The sequence below is a fragment of the Rhinoraja longicauda genome, chromosome 27 (assembly GCF_053455715.1).
Source record: "Rhinoraja longicauda isolate Sanriku21f chromosome 27, sRhiLon1.1, whole genome shotgun sequence".
Lineage (NCBI taxonomy): Eukaryota > Metazoa > Chordata > Chondrichthyes > Rajiformes > Arhynchobatidae > Rhinoraja > Rhinoraja longicauda.
In genome coordinates this window covers 1,560,051-1,572,495 of record NC_135979.1, presented here as the reverse complement: position 1 = coordinate 1,572,495, position 12,445 = coordinate 1,560,051, and the positions used below count along the sequence as shown (strand labels likewise).

Genomic DNA, 12,445 nt, shown 5'->3' with positions numbered 1-12,445 from the left:
TTTAGGACTGAGATGAGGAAAATCTTTTTCACGCTGAGAGTTGTGAATCTGTGAAATTCTCTGCCACAGAAGGCAGTGGAGGCCAATTCACTGGATGTTTTCAAGAGAGAGTTAGATTTAGCTCTTAGGGCTAACGGAATCAAGGGATATGGGGAGAAAGCAGGAACGGGGTACTGATTTTGGATGATCAGCCATGATCATATTGAATGGTGCTGGCTCGAAGGGCCGAATGGCCTACTCCTGCACCTATTTTGCATGTTTCTCTATTTCCAGTGATGCTGGCGACTGGAGTAGAGGCTAGCTGGGCAGCCTAGACGCCAGTAGGTATATATTTACAGAAATATTCCATAGCAGGTTAATTTTTTTAAAAATCTGAAACCATCAGGTTTGCCAATTTTGTTCTTCCAAACGAATCACCCACGTTAGACACAATTAGCTGATCTCTATAATCCTCTTCTCAGCGCCTTCTGAAGACTCACAATAACTTCTCTGGAACAATCATCTTCCAACACTTCCAATACCTTCCAACACTTCCCACCGAGTCATTTATGATTGAGTACTGTGCCCAAAATGTTAATTACTGCAGTACTCTTGCTCGCTACTAATGAATTTTGTAAGACAATAGCCACCATGATGTAAAGAAAAGCAGAATTAAAGGATCAATTGATTTTTTTGCAGTAATTTTTTTCGTTTCTAAAATCAGCTAAAATGGATTAACATTGAGTAATCGGTCACAAGATGTTGCTACGTAGTGTGAATGTATCATAACTTCATTTCCTTGAAAGGGGGAGAAAGTAAATCAGATATTGGGAAGGAGGAGGATGAGGGTTTATTCTTTGGTCAGAAATAGAATGCTGCTCAATCCTTCAACCACCCAAATCAAAGGAGAAAAGACGGGGGTTTCCGCTGTTATAGGTCGTGAATTAGAAATGTCATCTACAGAACTCCAATCATCATTTCACATCAACACTAAAATTTGATATAAAGCATCAAAGATAGACACAAAGTGCTGGAGTAACTCAGCGGGTCAGGCAGCATCTGTGGAGAACATGGATAGGTGACGTTTCACAGAGTGCTGGAGTAACTCAGCGGGTCAGGCAGCATCTCTGGAGAACATGGATAGGTGACGTTTCACAGAGTGCTGGAGTAACTCAGCGGGTCAGGCAGCATTTCTGGAGAAAAGGAATGGGTGACATTTCAGATCAGGAACCCTTCCTCAGACCGAAGGAGTCTGAAAAAGGGTCTCGACCCAAAATGTTACCTAGTCGTAAAATGGTGTACATTCCCAAAATGGCAGATGGACTCGGTGGGCTTATGTACAGGGATAGGCTTGCAGAGCCGTCTGCAGACGATGTATTTCACTGTACCTCAGTACACATGCCAATAACGAAACCAATGGATAGGGGAAATACAGATAACGCCTTAGAAATTAATCATAGAGTCATAGAGCATGGAAACAGGCCCTTCGCCCAACTTGCCCACACCAGCCAACATGTCCCGGCTACACTAGTCCCACCTGCCCGCGTTTGGTTCATATCTCTCCAAACCTGTCCTATCCATGTACCTGTCTGTTTCGTAAATGTTGGGATTGTCTCAACTACCTCCTGTTCCTGTCTCAACTATCTCCTCTGGCAGCTTGTTCCATTCACCCACCATCCTTTGTGTGAAAAAGTTACCAATCAGATTCCTATTCAATCTTTTCCCCTATGTCCTCTGGGCCTCGATTCCCCTATTCTGGGCAAGAGACTCTGTGCATCTACCCGATCTATTCCTCTCATGATAGCAGGATTGGCAAAAATATAATGACAAAAGTAGACTTGGTGGTGGCAAAAAGGGGATGGCTTAGATTAGATGCTCATTTCTTGCTGTGCCAGGGAGTTCATGACTTCTTTCCAGCCCAGGGCTAGTTTACCAATGTATATCCATCCATCCCACCCACCCACCCATCTCACCCATCCACCTCTCCCACCCACCCAACCCCCCCCACCCATCTGCCCATCCACCCTCCCACTACAGATCAGCTGATGGTCTGAGGTAAATGGTCTCAGGGCTTTGGCAGAGACGCACCCAGTTTACTTGCTGCTTGCACTGTGCTGCAAGGTTCCAGGATTGTTTCCACTGACATACGGTCCATGTAACAGTGACGTCTTACCTTCACACATCGAGGACTCCGAGAAGACAGTGCAGTCCGTGAGATTGTTTTTATCTTTCGCAAGACAAAAGGTTTCTGCAAATGAGAGGGAACATTTGTATCATTCCTGGATGGAGCTTCACTCAGTTCCAATGTTTCCCAGCAAGGAACTGGGAAATAGGCGCATAAGTTCTTGGAGCAGAATGAGGCCATTCGGCCCATCAAGTCTACTCCGCCATTCAATCATGGCCGATCTATCTCACCCTCCTAGCCCCATTCTCCTGCCTTCTCCCCGTAACCCCTGACACCCACACTAATCAAGAATCTATCTCTGCCTTAAAAATATCCACTGACTTGGCCTCCACAGCCGTCTGTGGCAATGAATTCCACAGATAGACAATAGACAATAGGTGCAGGAGTGGGCCATTCGGACCTTCGAGCCAGCACCGCCATTCAATGTGATCATGGCTGATCATTCTCAATCAGTACCCCGTTCCTGCCTTCTCCCCATACCCCATGACTCCGCTATCCTTAAGAGCTCTATACAGCTCTCTCTTGAATGCATTCAGAGAATTGGCCTCCACTGCCTTCTGAGGCAGAGCATTCCACAGATTCACAACTCTCTGACTGAAAACGTTTTTCCTCATCTCCGTTCTAAATGGCCTACCCCTTATTCTTAAACTGTGGCCCCTGGTTCTGGACTCCCCCAACATTGGGAACATGTTTCCTGCCTCTAACGTGTCCAATCCCTTAATAATCTTATATGTTTCGATAAGATCCCCCTCATCCTTCTAAATCCCAGTGTATACAAGCCTAGTCGCTCCAGTCTTTCAACATATGACAGTCCCGCCATTCCGGGAATTAACCTAGTATACCTACGCAGCAAGCCCTCAATAGCAAGAACATCCTTCCTCAAATTTGGAGACCAAAACTGCACACAGTACTCCAGGTGCGGTCTCACTAGGGCCCTGTACAACTGCAGAAGGACCTCTTTGCTCCTATACTCAACTCCTCTTGTTATGAAGGCCAACATTCCATTGGCTTTCTTCACTGCCTGCTGTACCTGCATGCTTCCTTTCAGTGACTGATGCACTAGGACACCTAAATCTCGTTGTACGTCCCCTTTTCCTAACTTGACACCATTCAGATAATAATCTGCCTTCCTATTCTTACCACCAAAGTGGATAACCTTGCACTTATCCACATTAAACAGCATCTGCCATGCATCCGCCCACTCACACAACCTGTCCAAGTCACCCTGCAACCTCATAGCATCGTCCTCACAGTTCACACTACCACCAAGATTCACCACCCTCTGACTAAAGACACTCCCCCTCATCACCTTCCTAAAGGAATATCCTTTAATTCTGAGGCTGTGCCCTCTGGTCCTAGACTCTCCCACTAGTGGAAACATCCTCTCCACATCCACTCTATCCAGGCCTTTCACTATCCATTACTGGGGGGGGGGGGAGGAAAGAGTCATAGAGTCATATGGCATGGAAACCCCACCCCCCCCCCTTTACATTCAGTCTGAAGAAGGGTCTCGACCTGAAACGTCCCCCATTCCTTCTCTCCAGAGATACCGCCTGTCCCGCTGAGTTACTCCAGCATTTTGTGTCTATCTTCGGTGTAAACCAGCATCTGCAGTTCCTTCTTACACAATAGAACAGACTCGTTTTCAGGGCAAGCTGCCCAATCGTAACCAAGTGATGCGTCATTAAAAATGTGCACAAAACGAATCAAATTTCAGTGGCTTCGTCCGAGCGAACAGCAACATCAGCTCCAGATACAGATACAGACCCGGGCAGTGGAGCAATAACGGAGGTGGGGCGGTGAAGGGAACAGTCACTGGCTGGTTGCAACCATTGCGTTCAAGTTGCTGAGAGAGACACTGTTTAAAACAGAATTAAAGATCCTCAAAGTCTGGCAATATTCCGCATGAACTTGTCACAAATGTTTAATGCTCCCCCTACAAGAGCAAGGTTTGCAGCGGACGCTGGGCAATTAAGCCCTTAGGAATGATGTGCAGCTACGATTATGTTCCTGAACAATGGATTGTCTGTTTACCGACCTGGTTTAGTTTAACGTATTATTATTGTCACATGTACCAAGACACAGTGAAAAGCCTTTTGTTGCGTGCTAACCAGTCAGCAGAAAGATTGTGCATGATTACAATCGAGCCGTCCACAGTGTACAGATACTGCACGATGGGTATCACGTTCAGTGCAAGGTAAAGTCCAGTGAAGTCCAGATTAAAGATAGATCGAAGGTCTCCAGTGAGGTAGACGGGAGGTCAGGGCCGCTCTCTAGTTGGTGAGAGGACGGTTCAGTTGCCTGATAACAGCTGGGAAGAAACTGTCCCTGAATCTGGAGGTGTGCGTTTACACACTTTGTACTTCTTGCCCCGATGGGAGAGGGGTTAAGAGGGAGTGGCCGGGCTGACAAAATTAGATGGAAGCAGCTGAGATCCCATGTTATCTGAAGTTTAATATCAGTGACAAATGCAAGATCTCCAAAAAAACAAAGAGATGGGTTAAAAGGTTCCTAGACAGAAGGAACTGCAGATGCTGGGTCACTAAACAAAGGCAGAGTGCTGGAGTAACTCAGCGGGTCAGGCAGCATCAGTGGAGAACATGGATAGGTGACATTTCACAGAGTGCTGGAGTAACTCAGCGGGTCAGGCAGCATCTGTGGAGAACATGGACAGGTGACGTTTCGGGTCGGGACCCTTCTTCAGACATTGTGGTGGGGAGGGGGGAGGGAAAAAACTGGAAGAGAAGACCTGGACAAAACCTAGCAAGTGATAGGTGGATAGGAAAGCGAAGATCTCGAAGAAAACCCACGTGGTCACGGGGAGAACGTACAAACTCCGTACAGACAGCGCCCGTGGTCAGGATGCGTTTCAGGTGCTGCAAGGCAGCAACTCTACCGCTGCGCCACCGTGCCGCCCACAGGATGCCCTGCTATAGGACGGATGTCACTAAGTCGGACAGAGCGCAGAGAAGATTCACAAGGATGTTGCCAGGTCTATCAGGCCCCGAGCTACAGGGAGAGGTTGGGCAGGCTAGGACTTTAGTCCTTGGAGCGCAGGAGGATGAGTGGTGATCTTATAAAAGTGTACAAAGTAATGATGGGAATAGATAGGGTGAATGCACAATCTTTCACCCAGAGTAGGGGAACCCATAACAAAAGTACACACTGGAATTTAGACGGATGAGAGGGGATCTTATCGAAACGTATAAGATTATTAAGGGGTTGGACACGTTAGAGGCAGGAAACATGTTCCCAATGTTGGGGGAGTCCAGAACCAGGGGCCACAGTTTAAAAATAAGGGGTAGGCCATTTAGAACGGAGATGAGGAAAAACATTTTCAGTCAGAGAGTTGTGAATCTGTGGAATTCTCTGCATCAGAAGGCAGTGGATGCCAATTCTCTGAATGCATTCAAGAGAGAGCTAGATAGAGCTCTTAAGGATAGCGGAGTCAGGGGGTATGGGGAGAAGGCAGGAACGGGGTACTGATTGAGAATGATCAGCCATGATCACATTGAATGGTGGTGCTGGCTCGAAGGGCCAAATGGCCTCCTCCTGCACCTATTGTCTAAAAGGACATAGGTTTAAGGTGAGAGGGGAAAGATTTAGGTGAGCAACCTTTCACTCCGAGGGTGGTGGGTATATGGAACAAGATACCAGGAGGTAGTAGTTGAGGCAGGTACTCTAAAATATGAACTACATTTAGACATGGATATGGATACGTACATGGATAGGACAGGTTTAGAGGGATATGGGCCAAACACAGGCAGGTTGGACTAGTCTGGATGGGGTATGTTGGTCAGCATGGGCAAGTTGGGTCGAAGGGCCTGTTTCCACACTGTGTGACTGACACTCTCTCTCTCTCTGTGTGTGACTATTTCAGAAAGCAAACCCTGCAGCTTCCAGCGTTTCCAAGGATACAAGTTTATTTTTAGTCACACAAGTATCCCACGGAAGTCTGCTAATATTTCTCTGCAGTGCTTTCAATTAGTTACTTAGTGAGAGTCATGGGATAAGGTGGAGACCAAACCAGCCCGAAGATTAAATGTGTAGGAAGGAACTGCAGACGCTGGTTTCAACCGAAGTGCGCTGGGATCGCTGGTCGGCGCGGACTCGGTGGGCCGAAGGGCCTGTTTCCGTTCTCTCTTACACAGGCAACAAACACTTGTAAGGAACTCGGGTCAAAGGCAGGAATGAAGAGATTTTAATTTAGTTTTGATATGTACAGTGTGGAAACGGGCCCTTCAGTCCAGGCCGACTATCGCTCCCACCAGTTCTATGTTGTCCCACTTTCCCATCCACTCCCGACACACACCAGGGGGGCAATTTTTAGAGACCAATTAACTTACAAACCCGCACGTCTTTGGAGTGTGGGAGGAAACCGGAGCACCCGGAGGAAACCCACGCGGTCACGGGGAGAACGTGCAAACTCCGTACAGACGGCGCCCGTGGTCAGGATGGAACCCGGGTCTCTGGCGCTGTGAGGCAGCAGCTCTACCCGCTGCATCACCGTGCCGCCCACTTGCCACTGTATGTTCCTTTTTTTTTTTCCTAATCAGATGTGCAGCACTTTGGTCAACGTGGGTTGTTTTTAAATGTGCTATACAAATAAAATTGACTTGACTTGACATCTCCTGCAGGCAGCAGGGATGAGCTGATCTTGGCCGGTGTTCAGTGTTGACATGGTGGGCCCGTTCCTGCACTGTCCTGGTCTAGATACTGCAGAGCCCAACACGGTCACCAGAGCAAGATTCTAGATCTGTACGGAGTTTGTACGTTCTCCCCGTGACCTGCGTGGGTTTTCTCCGAGATCTTCGGTTTCCTCCCACACTCCAAAGACGTGCAGGTTTGTAGGTTAACTGGCTGGGCAAAATGTTTAAAAAAATTGTCCCTAGTGTGTGTAGGATAGTGTTAGTGTGCGGGGATCGCTGGGCGGCACGGACCCGGTGGGCCGAAGGGCCTGTTTCTGCGCTGTATCTCTAAATCTAAAAAAATCTAGTTTTAGAATTCCAAAATGTGCTGCATTTTAAACTGATGAAGGTGGTGATTGAGGCAACTGGATATTTTATAGAGAAGCTGAAACAAATTGCATTTAAAGACCTTTACTGCTTCAGAGCTCCTTAAATCTTCACTTCCCACAGCGTTGAGCAAGGTACGCAGTACTTACCTGACTCACAACGCACCCACACGCAGTCTGTGAGGTTCAGTGCAGCGTCGCCAGTGATGCAGGGACCACAGGACTCCAGTTCTGCACATTCTACAAGGACAGAGAGAGAGAGAAAGGGCATTGAATGTACCAGACAATACAACCATCTGCAAGCCAGCCTGTTCCCTTCATCATCGTTACTTTCATTCATTGAGCAGCACGGTGGCGCAGCGGTAGAGTTGCTGCCGTAGAACGCTTGCAGCGCCAGAGACCCGCGTTCCATCCTCACCATGGAGCTCGTACGATCTCCCCATGGGTTTCCTTCCACACTCGACGGTTGTACAAGTTTAGTAGGTTAATTGACTTCAGTATAAGTGTAAATTGTCCCCAGTATGTGTAGTATAGTGCTAGTGTGCGGGGATCGCTGGTCGGCGTGGACTCAGTGGGTCGAAGGACCCATTTCCATTCCATATCTCTAAAGTCTAAAATACAGGATGTAGAAGCAAGGGACTTCAAATGCTGGTTTACCAAGGAAAGACAAAGTGCTTGAATAACTCAGCGGGTCAGGCAGCATCTGTGGAGAACGTGGATAGGTGACGTTTCACAGAGTGCTGGAGTAACTCAGCGGGTCAGGCAGCATCTGTGGAGACCGTGGATAGGTGACATTTCACAGAGTGCTGGAGTAACTCAGCGGGTCAGGCAGCATCTGTGGAGAACATGGATAGGTGACGTTTCACAGAGTGCTGGAGTAACTCAGGCAGCATCTGTAGAGAACATGGATAGGTGACGTTTTGGGTCAGGACCCTTCTTCAACAGTACAGCACAGGTGCAGGCCCTTCGGCCCACAATGATCACTAACCTCTACCCTGCCTGACCCACTAGCCTCCAGTAAAAGCTAACCAACAGTTGCAGAAAAATCACCAGTTTATCCAATGATAAAGAGCAATTAAAAAAATTATTACAATCTTGGAATTGTGTAGTTTAAATGGTGTGTACAATCTAGAAGCATAAAAGTAATTGTCCATTTATTTAATATGAACAAATGCCATGATTTCGATGTTTCCACATGGATGATGTTAACTATTTCAAATCAGATGCACAATCAATGCCTGGTCTGCTCACTATAACAAACCCCAAGGCCATCACTACACCAAATTTCACCCATGAACAAACCGACCTCATTTCTCGGGCAACCAAAGCAACACAACTGGTCACCCAGCTCACTGCTGATTGTACAAACTTGCACAAAGTGAACTTCACAGAGGCCAGGTTAATAACAGCACTTCAGAGGAGTTCATATACAACAGCTTGGGATGTCAAAACTCACCAATTTCTATTTTAAATACAATAACCAGAGGAACCTTCCACGCCCAGGTCAGGTTGGGTTGAAGGTAGACACAAGATGCTGGAGTAACTCAGTGGGTCAGGCAGCATCTCTGGAGAGAAGGAATGGGTGACGTTTCGGGTCGAGACCCTTCTTCAGACTGATGTCAGGGGAGGGGGCGGGACAAAGATAGGATGTAGTCAGAGGCAGGAAGACTAGTGGGAGAACAGGGAAGGGGGTGGGGATAGAGAGGGAAAGCAGGGTCTACCTGAAGTGGGAGGTCAATGTTCATACCGCTGGGGTGTAAGCTACCCAAGCAAAATATGAGGTGCTGTTCCTCCAATTTGCGCTGGGCAATGGAGGAGGCCCAGGACAGAAAGGTCAGATTGGGAGTGGGAGGGGGAGTTAAAGTGCTGAGCCACCGGGAGATCATGTTGGTTAAGACGGACTGAGCGGAGGTGTTGAGCGAGTTGCGTTGAAATCAGGTACATTAGATACTGAAACTTTGTGGACGTGGTCCCACCCCCTCCCCTGACATCAGGCTGAAGAAGGGTCTCGACCCGAAACGTCACCCATTCCTTCTCTCCCGAGATGCTGCCTGACCCGCTGAGATACTCCAGCATTTTGTGTCGACCTTCGATTGTAACCATGTGTTGTCTTTCTAGCAGAAAGACAACACATGGTTACAATCGACTAGTTAGCACGAAACAAAAGCTTTTCACTGGTCGTGTACACGTGACAATGAACTAAACTGCTACCTCAACATAGGCAGTACACGCGTGTTGCCATGTTTCTGCCACTGACAAAGTTACAAACGTTCATCAAACCGTGCTTATCTGCCCGCACGTAATCCATGTCACCAACATTTTGGACTGTGTTACCGGAGTCAGGTACCAAAGTAGGTCAACAAGCAGGCTGTTCTGTCAGAGATCCTGCCGATGAAATGGGATGTTAAACAGAGGCATACAGCAAGTTATAAAAAGATTCCAATCCATTATATAAAAGGACAGGCAGCATATCCCTGGTGTTCTGGCCAACATTCCCCATGCCCTGCAGCTAAAGTCCATCCATAGCTACCATGAACTTCAGCCATAGAGTCATCCCGCATGGAAACAGGCCCTTCAGCCCAACACGTCCCATCTACACCAGTCCCACCTGACTGCGTTTGGCCCATATTCCTCTAAATAATATAAAAGATTATTAAGGGGTTGGACACGTTAGAGGCAGGAAACATGTTCCCAATGTTGGGGGAGTCCAGAACCAGGGGCCACAGTTTAAGTAAAAGGGGTATGCCATTTAGAACGGAGATGAGGAAAAACTTTTTCAGTCAGAGAGTTGTAAATCTGTGGAATTCTCTGATTGAGAATGATCAGCCATGATCACATTGAATGGCGGTGCTGGCTCGAAGTGCCGAATGGCCTACTCCTGCACCTATTGTCTAAACCTCTCCTGTCCATGTACCTGTCCAAATGTTTCTTAAACGTTGCCTCAACCACCTACCCTGGCAGCTTGTTCCACACACCCACCACCATCTGTGCAAAAAGGTTAACCCCTCGATTGCCTATTAAACCTATGTCCTCTGGTTCTCAATTACCCTTCTTCCGGGCAAGAGACTCTGTGCGTCTACCCGATCCACTCATCGTAATTGTTATCAAGGTAGTCCATTAGCTGCCAGGCCTCCTATGACCTCCGAGAAGGTGTAAAGCTGCAAATGTTTTCTTTAAATCAAGATGATTTAAAAAAACAGAACAAGAAAAACGACTAAAAAACAGAACTGCTGGGCTTACAGTGACTATTAACTTGGTCTGGAAGGGTCTCGACCCGAAACGTCACCCATTCCTTCTCTCCTGAGATGCTGCCTGACCTGCTGAGTTACTCCAGCATGTTGTGAATAAATACCTTTGGTCTTGCAGTTACAAAAATATCAATGGAAGGCCACTTTGAAAAGCAAGCACCTCTTCCAAACCCAGCATGAATCTGCTTCACAATGGTAACACAGACTAATGATAAACAACTTTTCCAATTTCAGGAAGAACCTTTGGCCCGGTAAAAAACATTGGCTTCGGCAAAAACAATTGCAAATTGTCCTTAGTGTGTTTAGAATAGTGTTAGTGAATGGGGATGACTGGTCAGTGTGGAGTCACTGAACAGTGTCCATCACTGTTCAGTCTGAAGAAGGGTCTCGACCCGAAACGTCGCCCATTCCTTCTCTCCAGAGATGCTGCCTGACCCACTGAGTATTTTGTGTCTACCTTCGATTTTAACCAGCATCTGCAGGTTTTTTCCTACACATGGATAAGACAGGTTTGGAGGGATATGGGCCAAACACAGGCAGGTGGGACTAGTGTAGATGGGACATGTTGGGCTGAAGGGCCGGTGTGGGCAGGTTGGGCTGAAGGGCCTGTTTCCACACTATGACCATGACTCTAAATGAAAATTTAAAACATAAATTGTAGATGCTGGACCTCAAAACTAAATGCCAGAAATACTCCGATCAGGCTGCATCGGTGGGAAGAGAGAGAGTTAACAGAGAAACAGTCAGGATATAGCGACTCGTGTGAGCTATGCCAAAAGAACACTGGTCAGTGTGGACTCGGTGGGCCGAAGGGCCTGTTTCCACGCTGTGTATTGGATGTATGTATTGAATGTGCGTCTTGCCTCCGAGAACGTCGGATGGATGTTTGTGAGGAACATGTTTTGCAGATATTTATTATTTCTCGAATAAAGTATATTTTGACATAAATAAAAAATAAAAAATCTCTGAACTAAACTGATGTTGTCGCCACCATCACCAAAAGTTGGTTTTGCAGGTGTAGAGAACTCAATGGTGTCACCTTCAACCCGAGATACTTGTAGACCTGGGGAACGGGAGGAGGAGATCACCGACCGACCGGTTAGTTAACCCGCTACACCTGCGACACAACTCAACGCAAACACAGAGCCTGCAGACCAGAGTGGCACACACACCCCCAAACACAACACAGACCACAGTCACACACACCCCCAAACACAACACAGACCACAGTCACACACACCCCCAAACACAACACAGACCAGTCACCCACACCCCCAACACAACACAGACCAGAGAGGCACCCACACCCCCAAACACAACACAGACCACAGTCACACACACCCCCAACACAACACAGACCAGAGTGGCACACACCCCCAACACAACACAGACCACAGTCACACACACCCCCAACACAACACAGACCAGAGTGGCACACACCCCCAACACAACACAGACCACAGTCACACACACCCCCAAACACAACACAACACAGACCACAGTCACACACACCCCCAACACAACACAGACCACAGTCACACACACCCCCAAACACAACACAGACCACAGTCACCCACACCCCCAAACACAACACAGACCAGAGAGGCACCCACACCCCCAACACAACACAGACCAGTCACCCACACCCCCAACACAACACAGACCAGAGACACCCCCACCCCCAAACACAACACTACTGACCTGCCGGCTCTTCCCCGTGGACTCGAGAGAACAGCAACGCCAGACACAGTCCCAGCGCCGACCCAAACCTCCCCATGCCCGACCTCTCCTCTCCTCGCCGCGGCTTCAAGGGGATTGTTTATTAAATACAAATGAAATGGTAAAGAGGAAGGTAAAGTCTCAGCTTTGGAGGAGGGAGAGGTGGAGGGGCTGGTAGACTGGGGAATGAAGCCTGCGGCGCAGGAGGGAGGGAGGGAAGGAGAGAGGGAGAGATAGAGGGAGGGAGGGAGGGAGGGAGAGATAGAGGAAGTGTGATGTGAAATCTGTCTCCAATGTAAA

General features: G+C 47.9%; 1 protein-coding gene across 3 annotated transcripts in view; it reads right to left on the bottom strand.

Annotated features, from left to right (window-relative positions):
• cd164l2 (CD164 sialomucin-like 2) overlaps window positions 1–12,445 on the bottom strand; it is a 31,777-nt gene that overhangs the window by 19,255 nt on the left and 77 nt on the right. For all 3 annotated transcript variants that reach the window (XM_078422921.1, XM_078422923.1, XM_078422922.1), the window contains exons 1-3: window positions 12,128–12,445; window positions 7,329–7,418; window positions 2,153–2,227 (exon numbers count right to left, since the gene is read on the bottom strand). The exon at window positions 12,128–12,445 is cut by the window's right edge. In XM_078422921.1, the coding sequence (XP_078279047.1) occupies window positions 2,153–2,227; window positions 7,329–7,418; window positions 12,128–12,203 (241 nt within the window). In that variant the 5' untranslated portion in view covers window positions 12,204–12,445. The remainder of the gene's footprint in view (window positions 1–2,152; window positions 2,228–7,328; window positions 7,419–12,127) is intronic.